We start from the raw sequence: 21,638 nt of genomic DNA, 5'->3' as shown, positions 1-21,638 counted from the left end.
CATGGTGACCTTTAATCCCGCCACTCAGGAGACAGGGGCAGGCTGATATCTGTGAGTTTGAGGGAGCCTGGTCTACATAGTGAGTTCTAGGACAGCCAGAGCAAATAATAAAACCCTGTCTCAAAAGAAAAAGGCAAAAAAAAAAAAAAAACAACCCTCAAAGCCCCTCAATGACACACTTTCTTAACAAAGCTACATCTCTCTGGTGAGACAGCATTCAACAATATGAGCCTGTAGGGGCTGTTTTTACTCAAATCACCACAAGGAGGAATTTGTAATTTAGATCTTTCTAGATTCTAGGGAAATAGAAACTCAGGAAATATTTGTGAGCAAATGAATTATAATTTATTTTCTTTAATAGGGTAATAACAGAGTTTTGTTAGCAGATTTCCAGTGCTGAAGCACCTCTGCCTTCCTAGCAATATGTTTTTTTTTTATGGCTATGTTTGTAATATATTAGGGATTTTATATCTGAATTTATAAATTACATACAGATACCTATGCTGTTCTAGTTTGAAACTTTGTATAGTTTTGGTGTAAGGACAAGTGTATTGTTTTCCCTTGTTTTTTTTTTTTTTTACCATAGTAATTTTTTCAGGTTTTATTTATTTCATACATTCTTTTATTTTTTTGAGCTCTACATTTTTCTCCGCTCCCCTGTCTCTCCCCTCCCCCCCTTCAACACTCCCCCAAGGTTCCCATGCTCCTGATTTACTCAGGAGATCTTGTCTTTTTCTACTTCCCATGTAGATTAGATCTATGTAAGTCTCTCTTAGTGTCCGCTTTGTTGTCTGAGTTCTCTGGGATTGTGGTTTGTAGGCTGGCTTTCTTTGCTTTATGTTTAAAAACCACCAATGAGTGAGTCCATGTGATAATTGTCTTTCTGTGTCTGGGTTACCTCACTCAAAATAATGTTTTCTAGCTCCATCCATTTTCCTGCAAAATTCAAGATGTCATTATTTTTTTCTGCTATGTAGTACTCCATTGTGTAAATGTACCACATTTTCCTCATCCATTCTTCGGTCGAGGGGTATTTAGGTTGTTTCCAGGTTCTGGCTATGACAAACAAAGCTGCTATGAACATAGTTGAGCACATGTTCTTGTGGCACGATTGAGCATCCTTTGAATATATACCCAAAAGTGGTATTACTGGGTCTCGAGGAAGGTTGTTTCCTAATTTTCTGAGAAAGCGCCGCACTGACATCCAGAAGGGTTGTACCAGCTTGCATTTCCACCAACAATGCAGAAGTGTTCCCTTTTCCCCACAACCTCTCCAGCATAAGTTGTCATCAGTGTTTTTGATCTTGGCATTCTTTCAGGTGTAAGATGGAATCTCAGGGTTGTTTTGATTTGCATTTCTCTGATGACTAAAGATGTCGAACATTTCCTTAAGTGTCTTTCAGCCAATTCAGATTCCTCTGTTGAGAATTCTCTGTTTAGGTCTGTACTCCATTTTTTTTTTATTGGATTATGTGATCTTTTGATGTCAATTTCTTGAGTTCTTTGTATATTTGGAGAGGAGACCTCTGTCTGATGTGGGGTTAATGAAGATCTTTTCCCATTCTATAGGCTGTTGTTTTGTCCTGTTGACTGTGTCCTTTGCTTTACAGAAGCTTTTCAGTTTCAACAGGTCCCATTTATTCATTGTTTCTCTCAGTGTCTGTACTGCTGGGGTTATATTTAGAAAGTGGTTCCCTGTGTCAATGCATTCAAGTGTACTTCCCACTTTCTCTTCTATAAGGTTCAGTGTGGCTGGCTTTATGTTGAGGTCTTTGATCCATTTGGACTTGAGTTTTGTGCATGGTGATAGATATGGGTCTATTTTCATTCTTCTACATGTTGATATCCAGTTATGCCAGCACCACTTGTTAAATATGCTTTCTTTTTTTCCATTTGATATTTTTTTGCTTTTTTTTAACAAAGATCAGGTGTTCAAAGATATGTGGATTGATATCCAGGTCTTCTATTTGGTTCCATTGGTCCTCCTGTCTGTTCTTATGCTAATACCAGGCTGTTTTCAGTGCTGTAGCTCTATAGTAGAGTTTGAAGCAGGGATTGTGATGCCTCCAGAATTTTTTTTTTTTAGATTTATTTATTTATTTATTATGTATACAACATTCTGCCTCGATGTATGTTTGTATGTTCGCATGCCAGAGCAGGGCACCAGATCTCAGTACAGATGGTTGCGAGCCACCATGTGGTTGCTGGGAATTGAATTCAGGACCTCTGGAAGAGCAGCCAGTGCTCCTAACCTCTGAGCCGTCTCTCCAGCCCCAGAAGTTTTTTTATTGTACAGGATTGTTTTGGCTATCCTGGGTTTTTTGATTTTTCCATATTAAGTTGAGTACCGTTCTTTCAAGATCTTTGAAGAATTTTTCTGAGATTTTGATGGGCATTGCGTTAAATCTGTGTGCAGTAGTATTTTTAAGATGCTCTTTATGATAGTACATGTTTGTAAGACCAACTCACCTGGTGTTTTGCTTATGGGCTAGTCTTGCAACACAGTGTAGGCCAGGATGGCTTTGAACATGTCCTCCTGCCTTAATGTCCAGTGTTGGGATTGAAGGTAGGTACCACCATGTACAGCAGTTCACTGTGCTCTTATTGTGAGACTATATTGTTTTACTCTTCTTGCAAATATGTAGCATTAAAAAAGTATGTACAAGCCGGGCGATGGTGGCGCACGCCTTTAATCCCAGCACTCGGGAGGCAGAGGCAGGCGGATCTCTGTGAGTTTGAGGCCAGCCTGGTCTACAGAGCAAATTCCAGGACAGCTAGGGCTACACAGAGAAATTCTGTCTCAAAAAAAACCATATTTTTTCCCTATCATATTGCATTTTTTTTCCTGGCTTGCTGTTTTTGTTTATCATTTCTGAGCTTGATCTGTGTTGGAGCATTTAATTGAAAATATTTCATACTTTCTAGTGTGTGCTGTCTTGCGTGACTCATGGTTGGTCTGTTGTACACTTGTATTAGGTTGTATAAGACTAAGGTCACTTTTGTTCTTGATTGTGATTGTTAGTTAGTAAAGCAGTTGTGTGAATGTCCTCTCTCCCTAGCAGTGTGTAATAATGCCTCTTGCTTTGCAGCTTTAGTACTGTGGATTTAAAATCTCTGGGTTTCTCTGTATTCTTAATTTGATGCAATTTGTATACACTGAAATTTCCCCCTTTTAGTTTTCAAGTATTCAGATCTAAGGCCTGCTTTAAAATTCATATGATTATATTTGTTTGAATTTTGATACAATTTAATGTATGCTTTTAGTGAGTTGAATGGAATTGCTCAAGTGTTAGTGTTATGCTTATCTCTCTTCCCCTTTAAAGTTACTGTAGTAAAGTTCACCCCCATCAGTGTAGAATCTTGTGTTTTCACAAAGCAGATAGAGCAATATAGCAATCACCCTATTAAGTTTATCAAGCAGACCCGTAGTGTGTTGGACCCCAGCTCCTAGTGACTGATAGTTTGCCCCTGCACTGCTGCTTTTTCAGAGCTTCATATAAACGGACTTATGCATTCTGTAAGTCCCCATGTGAGTGCTGGGAATTGAACCTGAGTTGACTCCAGGAGCAGCCAGTGCTTTTAAACACTGAACTGTCTCTTCAGAACCTTAATTTTTTTAAGATTATGTATATGCATATGGGTCTTTGTTACAAAGAGTACCTGTGACCTTGGATGCCAGAGGTGTTGGATTCCTTTTGAATTGAAGATAGAGGTGTTGTGAGCTCCCCAACATGGGTGCTGTGAACAGAATCTCAGTTCTCTGGGAGAGCAGAAAGCTTGCTCAACCACTGAGCCATCTCTCCAACTCCTGGGCTCTTACATTTTTTCACCTTTAGTTTTATTTTATGTAAATGGCCATTTTGCCTGTGTTATTGTGCACACAGTGCTTTTGGAAAACAGAAGAGGGCATTGGGATGTCTACTACCACCCCCAAATTACAAATGCACTCTTAACTGCTGAACCTTGACTCTGAACATTTAAAGTAATTGTTATGATTGAGTTAAATCTACGCTGTTTAAGTTTCCTAATTACTTGTTCTCTTGTCACCGTTAGCTTATTATAGTTCTACATTTGTCAGAGCTTACCTGATATTTTATAAACTGTAGCATTATTAAACAAAAAATAGACCTCTTAAGTATTATATCATTTCATGTAAAATGCAAGATCTTTACAATAGTCTTAAATTTCCCTTGTGTGGTTTCTGTGCTAGTCATTTCGTGACACTTCTACATAGTCTTCACATCTCATAGAACATCATTACTATTTTTCCTTTAGATACGTCTTTAAAATTTTTATCTATTGAGGTAGTGTGGGGAGGTGGGTGAGTGTGGGGGTGGGGAGGTAGGTATACATGGGCATGCCGTGGCATGCATATGGCAGTCAGTGGACAACTTGGAGGAACTGGTTCTCTCCTTCTACCATTGGGTTTTAGGGAATGAACTCAGGTTTACAAGCTTGGTGATAAGCACTTTTATCTGCCAAGCCATCTCCCTAGCCAGGATAGTTTTTCTAAATAAGAAAATTCTAAGTTCAAAAAATTTTTTTTCCTTTGAGCATTTCAAAGTTACTAATTCTGTATCTTCTAATTTGCATAGTTTCTGAATATTATATTTGTGGTGAATATTATTTGTTCTGTTACCGGTAAGCATTTTCTTTTCACTCTTTTATATTTATTATTACTGTGTATAAGAAAAGAAGGTATGGGTGTGATGCACACTCAGTGCCATGGCACAGGTAACAGTTTGTGTGGAGTCAGTTTTCATCCTCTACTTTTCTTTCTCTTTTTAAAGTGGTCTAGGTTTCCTTCAACAGTGTGGCTATTTTCTGTCTTTCTGTACCATCCGATACCGTGTGTTTAGTTAACCAGCCAAAATGTAGGTTTGGTCCCCAGCTCCACAGGAAATGAGAAACATCCGACACAGTGATAGCACTGGTACACACCAGGGCATGTGCATTTTAGGCAAGCATCTGTAATCCTGGGATTTGTTTTTCTGAGACACACTGTGAAAGTTTTCATTAGAAACTGGTTTAAGTTTCAAATGAGCCTGTCAGGTTTGCTTGTGCTCCACCTGCCTTTCAGCTCATTTCTCCTGTGACCAACTTGTACCACTTAAGTAGAGTGACTTTATAATCCATACTTTTGAGAAATGGAAGTTTACTTTTTGCTATTTGAACTCTGACCTGTTTTTGTCTTATGCATTTTGTTTTGTGGGGTTTTTTGTTTTTGTTTTTTGTTATTTTTGGGGGGAGGGCAAGAGTTTCTCTGTGTAGCCCTGGATGTAGACCAGGCTTTGGCCTTGTACTCAGAGATCTGCCTGCAAGTGCCACCATTGCCTGCTTGAACTCTGACTTCTAACAGACAGCAGACCACTTTTTTTGTGGCTGTAAATTGGCATTCTCTTTTTTTTTTCTACACAGTTGTAGGGTTGGGTTGGATGGTTGTTTTGGTTGGCTTCATACACACACAATTATATATATGTATGTATAATTTTTAAAAACTTTATGTGTATATGTGTTTTGCTAGTATTGTTTGTACATGTGTATATTTTTGTATGTATGCCTGTACATGTGTGTTTGATGCTCTTGGCAACTACTAAAGAGCTTCAGCCATCTTATTACTGGAGTTACTGATAAGTTGCGAGCTGCCATGTGGGTGCTGTTAATCGAGCCTAGTTCTCTGGAAGTCCAGCCAGTGCTCTCAGCTGCTGAACTGTCTCTCCAGCTGCTGTGACTTCTGAGATTGTGTGCATCTAATTCATTTCAGAGTGTCTCTCATTTTTTGACAGGCATTAGAATAGCTCTCCCACCTCCCAAATCCTCTGTCTGGTTTTAGTACATCTTGTAAAACTGGTGTAACTCTGACTTATAGTAAGCTCAGGTGCTGTGTGTGTATGTGGCACACCACATTGCCTGCCATGGAGATTCTCTGTGTTGCAGCTGCTGCATCAGTGGTATACTTTCTCATATGTATTTGTCAGGTTTCTGTCACTATAGTAAAATATTCAACGTAATCAACTTATAAAGACAAAATGCTAGACTTAGCAGATGCTTACATATGTGAGACGTGAGGAATTTATTGAAAAGACAGTGATGGCATATGTACAAACAACAATTACGGGTGATAGGTATGATGGTATGTACCTATAAACTTAGTACTCGGATTGGCCAGCATTGGTTAGCCCCATTCTTTGGGCCAATGATGAGCCACATCTTTGCATTTTGACAGCAAAGCCACTTAGCTCTTTTCTTAGATATAAAAGAAATACAATGTGGCTTCCATAGTCTCTTTTCAAGGCATGCCTGCAGTGGTCTCAAATCTCTTACTAGGACCTGTTGTTGTTTCCCTCGAAGAGCACCAACACTAGGAACCAACCCTTTAACACTGTAGTTAGAGGGAGCCTTAAATTCTAAACAATGGATGTAGCAAATTCTGACTTTCTAGTGTTCCCATGACAATATCGGAGTGATAAATTCCAGATCAGAATTCTTTTATATGTGCCTGTCTGCTCTGTCTACTTTGTTCAAACTAAGGTATCATTGTATTATCCCCCCCTCCCTTTTTATTCTTTTTTGGTTTTGCTAAGGCGATTAACTCATGGTTCCTCTGTTTCAGCCTCCTGAATGCTGATTACTGTGCCCACTTTCACCATAAAATTTTGGTGAAAATTTTACAAATCACACTGTTTATGACTTTTAAAAAAGTTGTATCTGTTTACTTCTTGGTATGTACCACATATGGTAATCAGGAAAGTTTATGGAAATCAGTTTTTTCCTTCTATCCTGCGGGACTCAGAGTTGAACTTGGGTCCTCAGGCTTGGTAGCCATCACCCTATTGAAACAGTGCCTGTCCTTTGTGTGTTTTTTGTCAGGGGTGGGGTGGGTAATTTTCTTTAGACAACACTTGGAAGAGACCCAGAAGTCTGTTTGCCGTTTTGGTTCTGTTTTAAATGGGACTGTTGTGAAGTACGTCCATAGTGGCTTTAGAGACTTGGTTTAATCAAAAATTGATAGAATGACGTGGTGGTGCAGGAAGGCAGAGGCAGGTGGATCCCTGAATTTTGAGGATAGCCTGCTCTACAGAGCTAGTTTCAGGACAACCAAGGCTACACAAAGAAATCGAGAAAAGAAAAGGGAAAACTGACAGAATGAGTCTTTACATGAATTACTTGTCTCTGAACCTCTGTCTATAAAGTGGTGATTATTGTAGCTAACAATTAACTGAGGTGTTTCCAGAATTGAACTCAGCTTTCCATGTATTGTCACTTTTTTTTTAATGTATTGTCACTTTTTAAAAAGACTTTTAATTTAGAAATAATTCTAAACTTACAGAAAAGTTGCATCTATATATTAAATGGTACAAAACAGCCCATTTACCCACATTAACCAATTAACACTCAGCTCTTGCTAAGACTGAGTGCTGAAAATTTTTTTTCTGAAATTTTTTAAATGTATGCTTCTGCATTTCCTGAGATACATGATGGTTTTTAAAAATTTGTCTGAATGTCAACCTCATTTTTCTATGACAGAATTCACTCGATGGTGATCTCTTTTCCTTTTTTATATTACTGGATTTGAGTTGCCAAAATCTGAACAATTTCTGTGTCCATCTTATGAGATATATTGGTCTATAGATCTTAGGATGTATTTGTCTGATTTTTCAGATAAGGGTAATTAATACCATACTATTCTTATTGGAGAACTGGAAAGTATTTCCTCCTTCAGTGTTTGGAAAAAATGTACTAGTAGAGCGATCTGATCTTGGACTGAGCCATTTATTTATCTAGCTTTATCTATTTAATTTATTTGCTTGTTTGTTTAATTATGAGATAGACTCTCCTGTAACCCAAGCTGTCCTGGAATTCACTTTGTAACTGAAGATGACCTTGGGTTTCTGATCCTTCTGCCTGTATGTACCTCCAGGTATACACATAGGGCAAAGACATACATGTAGATAAAACACAACACATAAAATAACAAAATTTTAAAATGTATGTGTGACTGACACTCGCATTCCACTTGCGTTTGGGTAGGTTAGAGACAGCTCGAGAGGTTTGGTTTTCTCCCTTGTGTGAGTTCCAGGATGGAGCTCAGACTGTTAACGTTTTGCATGGTGGCAAATGCCATTTTATGGATGCTTAACTATGTCACCCCACCCACCCCACAAGATTTCTTTAAACTGCATTTTTACATTCTGATTGTGGTGTAGTTTAGTGTAGTTTGCTTCCAGTTTCTTGTGCTAGATTTTGTTTACCTCCTTGGATTGCACTTGATAAATATTCAGTCATTATTTATTTATTTATTTATTTATTTATTTTTTTGTTTTTCGAGACAGGGTTTCTCTGTGGTTTTGGATCCTGTCCTGGAACTAGCTTTTGTAGACCAGGCTGGTCTTGAACTCACAGAGATCCACCTGCCTCTGCCTCCCGAGTGCTGGGATTAAAGGCGTGCGCCACCACCACCTGGCCTCAATCATTATTTCTTGAGTTAATTTTCTTCTGTATCTCTCTACTCCTGCTCTGTTGAAAGAAATTACATGTATATTGATAGCTTGAAATTGTTCTATAATTCCTTGGTCTTCTGTAATTTTGTTTTAAACTTTCCCTTCTGTTTTGGGATGTTCTACTGATACTTTTTTTTTTTTTAACCCATTCACATTCTATGTTGTGTGTTTGCCCAAAAGTGTGCAGGTACACTTGTGTGCTTGTGGAGGCCACAGAGAAATTTGGGTATCTTCCTGCTACAGCTTCTCTCGTGATAGGACTACAGGCACAAGCCACCAGACTTCATTCTTAGTATTAGGTATACAGCAAGCCATTCCACAACTTGATGCCTTAGAACAACCTGTTGCTTTACTTACAGTGCTTTGGTTGCTTGGTCTGGATCCCTGTCAGCACAGACTTAGATTAGCTGGAGGCTAGATGTGTCAGAAACATCTCTCAGATGATCTCTGATAACCCTTTTTTAGATTTTTTTTTTTTTTTTAGATTCTGTTGACTTTAACCCAAAGATGTTATTCTTTGGGTAGGCCTGAGTCAGTTAGATGTGGGTCTTATGTTCAGAGATGGAAGATATATGAACAAGTCTGTTGAAACACATGTTGGCATGTGTGGCCAAGTGGCAAGAACTTCAACACTGGGAGCAGAATGCCAAGTTCATGCTGAGAGCCTTAGTCCTGTAATAGAAATAGTTTTCTATGTAGAAGGAGCTGCGGGCTGCGTTCCTGCCACCCAGCTCCTGGCCACCTGGCTAGTTTATGCCCCAAAATAACACATAAACTGTATTCTTTTAAACACTGCCTGGCCCATTATATCTAGCCTCTTCTTGGCTTACTCTCTTGCTTAACCCATATTTAGTAATCTGTGTAGTAATCTGTGTAGTGTTGGCTTACCGGAAAGGATTCTAGTGTACATCCATCTTGGGTTGGAGCTTCACCATGTCTGATCAGAGAGGAGAGGCATGGCGATTGCCTCACTTCCTCCCAGCATTCTGTTCTGTTTACTCCACCCGTCTAAGTGCTGGCCTATCAAATGGGCCAAGGCAGTTTCTTTATTAACCAATGAAATCAACAGATTGACATATGACCTTCCCACATCATTTCTACAGTAATTCTGGACATTTACAAGAGGCCCTGAGCTCCAGAAAGGAAATGAGCCCAACTGACACCCTGACTCAAACTCACTGAGCCTCATGGCAGTAGGTCCAGCCATGCCTGTGCCCAAAATTCTCACCTCCTAGAAATCTGAGGTAATAAATGTATGTTGTTTAGGTCACTGAGCCTGTGGTAATGATGCCATGCAGCAAAATGAAACAAATAGAGCAGATAGTCTAGGCTGACCCTCTTGATACTGGGAGTCTACTGCATGAGGAACAAGAGGTTCCCAGGAGCAGCAGCCAGAGGGCAAGCCCCACTGTGTAAGTGCTTCTTAAGCTTCTGTGTTACACAGCAGTTTATAGCCAAGGACTGTTTTGGTTCCCCATGTTTGGTGGTTTAGCTCTCTCTGTGGAGGTGAGGGAGTGGAGAGAGATCAGTCTGTTGGTCACAGCTCCTAGGAGCAGCAAGCTATTTCTCTTACTGAGAGGAGTTGCAAAGTCATATTAGAGTGGAAAATTATTGACATAACCATTCTTATAATCTATCTCATATATTAACTGATTTACAGAAAAACATGGAAGATGGAATACTACAGGGTATCTGGTATTTTGGGGGGGGGGGGAGAGGGTGTTTTTTTCTCTCTTTGAGACATGGTTTCTCTGTATAGCTCTGGCTGTTCTAGAACTTGCTGTGTTAGAGGAGGCTGTCATTGAATTTACAAAGATCCGCTTGCCTCTGCCTCCTGAGTGCTGTGATTAAAGCGTGCGCCACCACCGCCTGTCTAATCTTTTTACTATCAATTCTCTAGATTTAGAAAACAAGCACAAAGGTGAGGGCTGACAGACCCTTCTTCATGGTGTCTTTGAAATTGGCAGTCTTGAACTCATGGCAAGCCAAGATCTATCTGGTTTCTAGAAAATAATGCTGATGTGGTTAAAGGCATTGTGGCACTTCCATGTGTGGCCAAGCCTCTTTTTGAGAACTGTCATAGTCATAACTTGCAAAAAAAAAAAAAGGCAGCAGTTGATTAATGCAGTATAATATCAATTATATGTACATTCCTGAGGGGGTTTTAAAAACTGTTTGCAACATTCTTTTTCTTTCATTACATTTGATACATTGCCTGTAAATATTGTAATGTTATGATAGTCATAAAAAACTAAGAAACTTAACCCACATATAAAGCTGGGTGTGGCAGTGCCTACTTATAATTTCAGCACTAGGGGGCTGAGACTGGTGAGTCCTTGGAGCTTGCTGCCCACCTGCCTAGCCAGATTTGGTGAGAGAGCCAGTCTTCCCCTCACCAAAAAATAAATAAAAGGTGCCAGTGAGATAGCACTTGCTGTACATAGGATACACAAACCTGATGACTTGATCTATTTCTGGAACCCTCATAAAGGCAGAATGAGAGAACTACCAAATGTCCAATGATTTCTACATGTTTCGTGGGGTCAGGGTTGGCTGAAGGGAGGGAGAGGAAAATTAAACAGCGGATAACAAGTGTTATGTCCACATGTGTGCATATACACATACATGATGTAAAAGAAAGGAGCAAATGAGTATGTTTGTTGTTTAGTCTCCCCACCTTCTGTAACTATTCTTATTACTATAACTGCCCACCATCCTTCAGTGTCCTCTTTAGCCCTCTTGTCTCGGGTACCCCTCTTCTCCCATGGATGGTCACCTCACCTGTTCAAGTTCTGACCTCCAGTGTAAGTGTGCCTTGAGACACTTGTTTAAGCATTTCCTCCTTCTTGGGCTCTTGACTTCTGCATGATGTCACATTCACACACACCCTTGCTCTATGTCACCTAGTAGAAGTGAGGACCAGTTTAGAGAAGAAAATAAGAAGTGTTCTTAATTTAAAAATTGATTTTTTTTTGTGGAATTGCAATTTATATACACTCCTATACTCTGAGTTATATTGTGCCACAAGAGAGTTTGACTGAGATTATGCTCAGTCTGTGGCTCTCAGGAAGAAGTTGGATGGTCTCTTAGTTTCTGCTTAACCCTTGAGACAGGGTCTTTCACTGAGCTGGGAGATAGACTGGAGGCCAGCAAACTCCAGCAATTCATTCTCTGCCCCCTCTCCCAGTGCCTGGGTTACAGATGCATATGTGGGGTTTGAACTCAGGTCCCCATGCTCACACAAGTGCTCTTATCCACTGAGCTGGGTAAGAGCAGTACTGTTTCTACGTGCAAAACATTAATGGTCATTTAAATGGCATTATATGGGGAGTAGTTACAGAAATGTGATTATTCGCACCTTGGAATATTATGCAACCGAGAAAAAATTAGGCTCTGCTGATGAAATCATAATATAATTTCTAGGGTAGCTTATTTTTTAAAAGCAAAGAACAGAACATCATCTGTGGTAGGCATTTTGGGGAGTGTGTCTCTAAGAATAAAGGGAAGATAAAGTAGATGGGTATATTATCTATGCACAAAGAAGTACAAGAAAAAGAAAGCAGTATGATAGGCTGCCTGAGAGGGGATGGGTCAGAATGAAGAGTTGGAGTGAGATGGTGAAAGAGGAAAAGGACCAGAGACACTTGTAAATATAGCCTTGGTTATGGCTTTGACTCTTGTAATTATCTAATGTTCTTCTACTTAAAAATGTTGTATCAAAGATGGGGAATAAAAAAATAAAATAGGTTATAGAGAAGAACTGAAGCCTAGTGTTCCCAGCAGCTGTAAATTTCTTTGGATATAGCTGTCAGTAACTTTCTCCTCTTTTCTGTCATTCCCCTTGTTTCTGATATGTAGCTTTTGTAGGAATAGGCAGCCATCCCTTTGTGCCTAGACTGTGGGTTTGGTCTGACCCAGGTATTAGACTTTCATTATTTTATGTGTATGGATGTTTTGTCTGCACATACTTGTATTGCTTTATATGCCTGGTGCCTGTGGATACCTAAAGAGGGCATCATATCACCTGGAACTGGAGTTAAAGAGAGTTGTGAGCTGCCATATGGGTGCTGGGAATCAAATCTGGGTCCTCTAGGAGAGCAGCCAGGGTTTCCTTTATCTACATCTTGGAAATTCTCTTCACTTTTCTTCTTGTCTCTCCTAGATCTCATGAGACGCAGTTTGTTGTAATTTGGGTGCACACTCTGCAGTTCATTTATGCAGAGCACATTTGAGAAACTGGTATGTGGAAAGTAAGTTGATATCACACTTTTTTTCCATATAGTAGTTTGGGACCGAGGCTTAAGATTTTACCTTTATTTTTATTCATTTCTTTGTTTTGAGGTAGAGTTTCTTGTGCAGCACTGACTGTCAGGGAATTCACTCTGTAGACCAGGCTGGCCTCTAACTCCCAGAAATCTGCCTGCCTCTGTGCCTTCTGAGTGCTGGATTAAAGGTGTGCACCACCACTGCCAGGCTTGCTTTTTTTTTTTTTTTAATAAAAAGAATTTTATTTTTAATTATGGATCTGTGTACATGAGTGTGCATACTAGCAGAAACCAAAAGCATCCGATCCTCTGGAGATGAAGTTAGGACAGTTGTAAGCCACCTTGCTTGAATTCTAGGAGCAGAACTCTGGTCTTCAGCAAGAACAGTATGCACTTAGCCACTGAGCCATCTGATTTTACTTTTACTTCATTCTCCAGAACTGATTTTGAGAGGTATGATAGTCTGCCTATGTATGGTTGATGTGTTCTCTATATTTTGAAATTGCATAAAATGATACAAGATGAATCTTTTATTCATTAGAATGAGCCTCTTGTCATAATTATAAAACCTTGAAACTTGGGTCTTTTCACTTGAGTACAATTTTGGGTTTTTGTTTTGCTTTATTTTTTGTGTCTGTTATGTACATGCATGTGCATGTAGGTCAGATGACAGCTTGTGGTAGTCCCAGAAATTAAACTCAGGTTGTCAGGCTTGGCAGCAGCCTTTACATACTAAGCCATCTTACAGAGTACAGTTTCTTTGTCCTTTCTTTCTTGGCCTTCTGTTTAATATATGATTGCCTTAACCAGCGCCGGTTTAGTCAATTTTTTTTTTTTTTTTTTTTTTTTTTTTGTTTTTTCGAGACAGGTTTTCTCTGTGGCTTTGGAGCCTGTCCTGGAACTAGCTCTTGTAGACCAGGCTGGCCTCGAACTCACAGAGATCCTCCTGCCTCTGCCTCCCGAGTGCTGGGATTANCAGGGTTTCTCTGTGGCTTTGGAGCCTGTCCTGGAACTAGCTCTTGTAGACCAGGCTGGCCTCGAACTCACAGAGATCCTCCTGCCTCTGCCTCCCGAGTGCTGGGATTACAGGCGTGTGCCACCACCGCCCAGCTCTCTAGTCAATTATTTTTAACTTCATGTTTTTAGATTTGCTCATTTTTTGTGAATGAGCGTTTTGCTCACATGTGTGTCTGTGTATCTTGTGCACCCTAAACCTAGAGTTAGGTACAGTTGTGAAGTGCCATATGGATACAGGGATGAACCCCGGGTCCTTCCAAGATTAAGTACTTCAAATCACTGCATCATCTTTTTAGTGATTTCTCTGAGAGATATAATATGCTGTTTCTGATAACCTACTTTAGATCCCAACAGGGTGTGATTGCTTTTGCTTCTTTATGAGTTTTTAAAAAGCACCCTGTGTTTGTTGGGGCTCTTAGAGATTGTTTACATTTATCTTCTTCCTTTCAGTATCTACTTTTGTTTGTTTAATTTTGGACATCTTTCATCTATCAGCTGTGCCTAAACATCTGCCAGTCCTTGGTGAGTCCTTCATATTGAGAGAACTGTCGGGTTCTCTGCTGTGAGCTCCAAATGGCCAGGATAGAGAGATGGAAACCCACATAGTTTGGGGGGCTCCTCAGTTATCTGCTTGAAGGTGTGTTAAGTTCACTTTTCAAGAGAAGGAACATTTTGGTACCTGTCTTGCTGTTTCTCTTCCTCTCCCTCTGTTTCTGGTACTGCACATTGAACCTTGAGCCTCAGAACCCTTCTGCTTCAGCTTCCATATTAGCTGGAAATATGGGTTTAGGCCACTAGACCTGCAGTCCTTTGAATGCTTGCCAGTCAGCTAAAGAGCAGGTGAGGTGATTTGGGGGATCTTAGGAAGCTCCTCAGGAAACATAGCTATTTTGTATATTGTCTTTGTTCTTATTTAGAGTGTAGCATATCACTCTCCATTTCCCGTGCTCTGTGCCTTTTTATTGTCTTGTCTTTCAGAATTTCTTGTTGGATTCAGCCTAACTAGAACATAAATGTAGCACAAATTCTAATTGGTCTTAATAATTAAAAAAAAAACAGATATGGGGTAAATGTTGAAAGATCAGAGAAACAGAGCAGCCAAGCCACTAGTTTTTACCTCTGCCAAAATCCTCAGACCAAATGGGCAATCCTATCTGTAGGAATTCTTAGACTGAATGATCTGAGCTCTTGCCTCCACCTCCCTAGTGTTGGGATTAAAGGCATGTTCCCAAGTGCTGGGATTAAAGGTGGGAGCTACCACCCCTGACACTGTTTCTCCTTTAGACTGATTCAGTCTCTCATAGCCCAGGGTGGTCTTGAACTCACAGAGATCTGTCTGCCTCTGTCTGGAGTGCTGGGATTAAAGGTGTGTGTCACCACTACCTGGCTAGCTCTGTACTCTGATCTTCAGATAAGCTTTATCTGTTACAGCACAAACAAAATAGCACCACACATAAATACTGTAGTTCTTGCAGGGCTGTGAGAATAGTGCTTTAATGACAGGGAGGAGGTGACCTGAGGAATCTGCTTGTCCAGAATAATAGCAAGTTCTCCTCTTGGCAGCCCCATGTTTCACTTCTGTCTGCAGTGGTTCACGATACTTCCCCATCCTGTGCCCTTGGATTTTTGTACTTCATCTGTCTTATTCTTAGTGACCTTTCCTCTGTAACATTAGATTTTGACTTTTCTTCCCCTGCTGAGTCATTTACCTTCTAGATTCTGTTCATATCCTTTACTGTCTTCTACCTCCCCTTCTCTTTGTGCACTTGTACCTTTATTATTCTTTTGTATCCATTCTTTTGATGCTGCAAGCGATGAAAAGAGGTATGTATTTGGTTGCTGTGTTTAAACATAGGAGTTAAAACCTTCCTGTAGAGATGATGGAGCCTGACCTTGACTGCCACACCTCTATTCCTTCCACCTGCCCTGTCAGCCAGGTTTCTTCCTATATGTGGCCATGAAAAAAATGTGTACTATTTTATTACTGTAAATGTGTTTTTACTCCTTAACTGTTGTTTAATAGTATATCATATCAGGCTTGACTTCGTTTTATTTCCAGTACAAATTATTAAGTCTTTTCAGGATATATATATTTTATATATATTATATATATATATTAAAAACTGGTTGGGTCTGTAGAGGGAGGGGCTCAGCAATAAAGAGGACTGGCTGCTCTAGAAGAGGATTCAAGTTGGATTTCCAGCATCTACTTGACAGCTCACAACCCCTTATAATTTCAGCTCCAGGGGATCTGATGCCCTCTTCTGGCCTTTGAGGACACTGCAAACACATGATATACATGGTATCAAAACACCAATACACATAAGATAAAAAATAATGGTTCCTTAATTTTTATTATTTCATGTGCATTGGTCTTTGCATTTATGTCTTTGTGTGTCAGATTCCTTGGGACTAGAGTTGCACAGTCCTTAGCTGCCATATGGATGCTGGGAATTGAACCCTGTTCGTCTGAAAGTACTCTTAACTGCTGAAACATCTCTCCAGCCCCTAAATTTATTTTAAAATATATATATATATTTATAAAAATAATTAATTGCAAAACAATCCTTTTTCTTATATTCTTTATATAAGTTTCTTTACTGAAATATACTGCCTTATTATTTCACGTTGTGGCATGCTGAAACAGTGCCACTACCTGTAGAGTCTGGGCTTTGATGAAATAGTTCATTAAGTTTTCTTCACATTTTACAATTGATGAGAAAAGTGGGGTTGTAAAATCTTTGTCAATTAAAAATTTTTGTTACTGTTGTTGATAGCCCTGACATTCTTGGTGACCTGGAAGTCAGTTATCCTCCTGCCTCAGCTTTCCATGTGCTGTGATTACAGGTTATTTCAGGTGTATGCCACTTTGCCCATCCTCTTTCAAATATTTTATTGAGAAGTGGGTTGTCTATCTGCCAGTTTCAGCATCCTGGAAGTTAAACTTATGTCAGTAGGCTTGAAAGAAAATGCTGAGTCATCTCCCGGGCCCCCCTCTTAAGATGTTTATTTTACTTAAAAATTCTAAAATGTGTTTGATTATGTTATAGGTGGTGCTAATATGGTGCTAATAATACTATTGTTACCATTTTAAAGTCAAGAAATTATGCATTTGAAAGTACATCTATACTTCAGATGAGTCTAGATGTTTCAGAGTCTAGAAGGTTTCTATTTTTTGGTCACTAATGAGAATTCACACAATTTATCTCTTTAAACTCTATTACAAGAGTGTGTTCACTTTAAACATAATACCACTTCCTTTACTTCTTGGATAGCTGTAATGTTGAAATGAATTTCAAACTTAGCTGTAACTCTAACCCCAGGGAATCTGATGCCCTCTTGATCTCCATAGGCACAGACATACATACAAACAAAATACCCAGACACATTAAGTGAAATAAAAATTCTTTAAAGTCAAATAATGAAGTTTCGGGGCTGGTAAGATATGTCAGTGGTTAAGAACATTTGTTCCATGTGCTGAGGACCTGAGTTTGAGTCCCGGCTCAGGACTGCCTGCAACTCTAGTCCCAAGGAATCTAACACACTTACAAAGATGTACATGCAAGCAAAACACCAGTGCACATGAAATAAAAATAAATAATACTTAAAAACTAAGGAACCAAAAAAAAAAAACTAAGGAACCATTTATTTTTATCTTATGTGTATTGGTGACAAAGCAGTCATAACTGTCTACAACTCCAGTACCAGGGGATCCTATGCTCTCTTCTGAACTCTGTGGTCTGCAAGCAACCGTGCAGGCAAAACACTCATGCATAGAATAAAATAAATCTAAAATAAAGTAAAAAATGAACTTTTAAGCACACATGAAGTTTTCTTTAATAATTTTAATTCTTAATGATTTATGTAGCAACTAAAACATCACTAGATGTTTTAGGCCAAAGTTTACTGGGGCATAGTTCACAGATCATATCATTTTTCCCTATAAAGTGACCTATTTGGTAACTTTTTAGTATATTCATAAAGTTATACAACAATTACCAACCATGCTGCAATTCTAGAACATTTTTTATCACACACACCCCCAAACAAACAAACCCTTTAGTGGTGTCGTTTACTATCCCCTTCTTTCAGCCCCTAGCAACTACTCATTTAATCACTGGAGTTTTATTTAAAAGAAGCAGCTCTCTGCTGGGCAACTTTTTTAAAAAATGTTTTGAGAGTATACTTACATCATTTTCCCCATCCTCTTTTCTCCTTCCAAATCCTATGTGGTCCCCCCCCCTTTTGCTCTCTTTCAAATTCATGGCCTTCTTTTTTCTTATGTGTGTGTGTGTGTGTGTGTATTCACAAATAAATACAAATCTGCTCAGTCTGCATATATGTTTTCAGAACTAACCATTTGGTAACCATTGAATGTGCTCTTTCCTGGGGAAGACTGTTTCTTGGTGGCCTGATGTCATTTGTCTAGGGTTGAGACCTGCTGAGCTTTCCCTCTCCCTTTTAGCTAGTCTCTTAGTGTTGTGTTTGTTCAAGTCATGTTTGGGCTGTCAGGTCGATGAGACTTCATGCTATAGCTTCTGACTTCTAAGAAGACACAGTCTTAACAGCAAATTCTCTTTCTTAGTGTAGCAGGAGTTCTAATAGGTCTTAATAATAAAAACCCTGAGTCAGATATTGGGGAAAATGCTGAGAGATCAGAGAGATGAAGGAGGAAAACCACCAAACACCTTACCTCTCAACTTCCCAGTGGAAAAAGAATCCTGTTTCCTCCTACCTTATCACTTCCTTGCTCCTCCCAACCATATTATTTTCTGTATGTCTGTACAGACCTCCAGCCCTCTGTGGTTAGTTAGTGACTAGCTCCACCCTCTGATCTTCAGGTAGCATTTATTTGTACAAACAAGACATCACCACATTTCCCTTTTTGTCTAAAAATTTTAAAAGTTATAACTGATATAAGAAAAATTATACAATAAGTACAGTAACTATATATATATATATATACAGGCAATAAACACACCAACAATGTTTAGCTCATTAACAGTTGACAGATTCAGAGAAAATACTCCATATCTATCCTATCTTGATGAGTCCAAAAGTTGTACCTAATTCACTTCCTATTCTAACTTACCAAACTGTTAATGTCTCTCAACCTTATATACTTTAACATTTTTTTTAGTGAACTTTTTTCTGAATCTGTTAACAAGGAAATCTATAACTATAAAGTTTTCAACTCCATCAGAGACTCTAGAAGTCAATAATACTGTCTGAGTACGCAAGAAATGCAAGCAAACAACTTCCAAAAAATGTGAGAAATGACAAACAGGGCTGGAGAGATGGCTCAGAGGTTAAGAGAACTGACTGCTGTTCTGGAGGTCTTGAGTTCAATTCCCAGCAACCACATGGTGGCTCACACCCATTTATAATGAGATCTGATGTGATAGATAGATAGATAGATAGATAGATAGATAGATAGATAGATAGATAGAAAGAAAGAAAGAAAGAAAGAAAGAAAGAAAGAAAGAAATGACAAACAGCTGACTGCCTGGAAAGTCACCCAAGGTTCCTCTGCAACTTTGGGACATCTATCTTCGGCCTATAGGCCTAGCATATCTAACAGACTTTTCTGTGAAGTAGGATATTCTGAAGGGCTCTCCTACCTTATCTTGGCAAAGTTCTTTTGTGTCCAACTTGTCTAGTTTGTACTTCATACTGTCAGCAGTTGAGACAAGAGCACTTTCTTACCCAGTGGCTCACCTTTGCCACAAAGAAAATGTGGAATTATTTCAATGCCCCTCATCTTCTCTGAAGTAGATTGGTGCTGCCAGGTGCAGACATATGTCTTATTGTCATAAAAAAGAAAAGAACCTATGTTATTAAAACATTTTAAATGCCATATTCTATAGATCTCTGAAGTGTTTGGTTTAAAAGTAGTTTCAATAATCTACCTTTTAATCTTTTTTTTTTTTTTTAAGTTTTTCGAGACAGGGTTTCTCTGTGGCTTTGGAGCCTGTCCTGGAACTAGCTCTGTAGACCAGGCTGGTCTCGAACTCACAGAGATTTGCCTGCCTCTGCCTCCCGAGTGCTGGGATTAAAGGCGTGCGCCACCACCGCCCGGCTAATCTTATTTTTATATCTTCCCTTATTTCTTTTCAAAGTAGATTCAATATCTACCCTTATCATACCTATATCCCTCCCCTCCCCGCCTCCTTTGCCTTTTTTTTTTTCAAAACAAGAACTCTGAATCTAATCTTTGTTCAACTTTTCTTCCTGACTATAACCAGTAACAACTTGTAACCCCCCCCCCCCCTAAACAATGACATATCCATAACCCATTGAACAACCAAAAACCACCTATCCTACCTCTTGGGAAGTGGGTGTCATATTCTTAAATTTACTTCCTCCTGTCTGGGGGCAATGACATTTTTAGGGGACCCAGAAAAGAAAAATTTGGGTTAATTGTCAAGTCCTGGGAGAGGTTAGCTGTATCATTTGTTGTCCAATCCATTCTACGTAATGGGAAAGAACAGGGCTTGACTCAAGTCCTGGCTAGAGTAGTCTATAAGGCTGGATCATCTCAGCTAGCCACCTCGAAATGTCTGGAGCAGTTTGTAGTCCAAAACCGATCTTTAGATGGTGTTTTTCAGTTTAGATATGTTAATATAGTCCTGGTGGAATCATCGTTGTGGGGCCGCATTCTCCTTTTGGAGACTTCAGATGTCGCTGTTAGGCATGGTCTTGGTTCACTGCAGAAAACGTAAACATTTAAATGTCATGTGCAGCAGACTTCAGGTTAAGGAAAAGCTTCAGAAACTTAGAACCAAAGGATTATGAGATTAGTGGCAATAAAATTGTTCTTTAATTTTGTTTTTCTTCTGTCCCATATCAGGTAGCTCTTCTGACATGAGACAGAGATTATAAATTTTACTCTAAGAAGTATGCTTGGGTTTAGAGAAGGAGAGAGCCACACTCCAACTCCAAAGCCGGCTTTAATTTTTAATTGGACTGGGACTACAAAAAGACCATTTGCATTACAGCAGAAACAAACATTTGGGAATAATTATGAAATTTTATCCTGTTGGAAATGTGCTAATACCCATAGACCAATTTATTCTTTTTTCTTGGGACTTTCTTTTGGATGGTTTGTCCTTCTTCTTCAGTGACCTTCAGATTCATTAGTTGGATGCCTTTATTCTCCTGAAAAGACAAAAACAAAAACCCTTCCCCAATCCTAATTTTGGGAAGGTTCCCCTTTGGCAAGTTGTATCTGATCAAATGAAAAGCATTTGTTAGTTTTGAAGTTAGTTTAGATTGAAGGGCCATATTGTTTGGTAACTTGGTCTTCTAATCAAGGGGTGTTTCTTGTTCAAATCTAATCTCTTACCAATTTTGATGGTATCCATAGCTTTTCTTCTGTGGAAACAAAAGCAAAATAATTTCCCCAGTGTAATAAAACATGTCCTGGTTTCCATTCTGAGATCAACACATCTTTAAAGTATACTGGCTAATTTAATTCCATAGTTTGTCTTACTATCCAGTGTCTCTCTGCAGCTGTTGTTCCTTTCTCATTAGCATTTAGTAAATTCAAAGTTATTGAAGCATTATACAGTCTATTTCTGGGGGTATTTATCTTTCTTTTCTGTCTGTTTGACATATCCCTTAGAGTTCAATAATGATCTTTCTCTAACTGCCTGCCCTGTAGTATTTATTGTGTGGTATACCTGTAATATGCCTTAAAATTATAATTAGCAAAAAACTTTAACTTTCTTAGAGACATTCTGGAGCATTCTGTCTTTATTTGTACATATATACCCATGATTGGCCCTAACAGCTAGCAAATGTGATTACCAAATTAACCTTTTCCAAACTCAAAGCAGTTACCTATTTAAAACCT

The 21,638-nt window shown here is 39.1% G+C and overlaps 1 protein-coding gene across 4 annotated transcripts in view; it reads left to right on the top strand.

Moving 5' to 3' along the window:
• The window catches only part of Asxl1 (ASXL transcriptional regulator 1), an 84,328-nt gene that overhangs the window by 43,139 nt on the left and 19,551 nt on the right, over window positions 1-21,638 (top strand). Inside the window, exon 1 of one of the 4 annotated variants that reach the window (XM_050150804.1) lies at window positions 12,728-12,751. The exons of the other annotated variants lie outside the window; for them this stretch is intronic. Coding sequence (XP_050006761.1) covers window positions 12,743-12,751 — 9 coding nt within the window. The 5' untranslated portion in view covers window positions 12,728-12,742. Of the gene's footprint in view, window positions 1-12,727; window positions 12,752-21,638 lie in introns of those variants that run through there. 4 annotated transcript variants of the gene reach the window in all.

The sequence above is a fragment of the Alexandromys fortis genome, unplaced genomic scaffold (assembly GCF_014885135.2).
Source record: "Alexandromys fortis isolate MF-2015 unplaced genomic scaffold, M_Fortis_MF-2015_v1.1 scaffold_27, whole genome shotgun sequence".
NCBI classification, from domain to species: Eukaryota; Metazoa; Chordata; class Mammalia; order Rodentia; family Cricetidae; genus Alexandromys; species Alexandromys fortis.
This window is presented reverse-complemented; position numbering and strand designations above follow the sequence as displayed.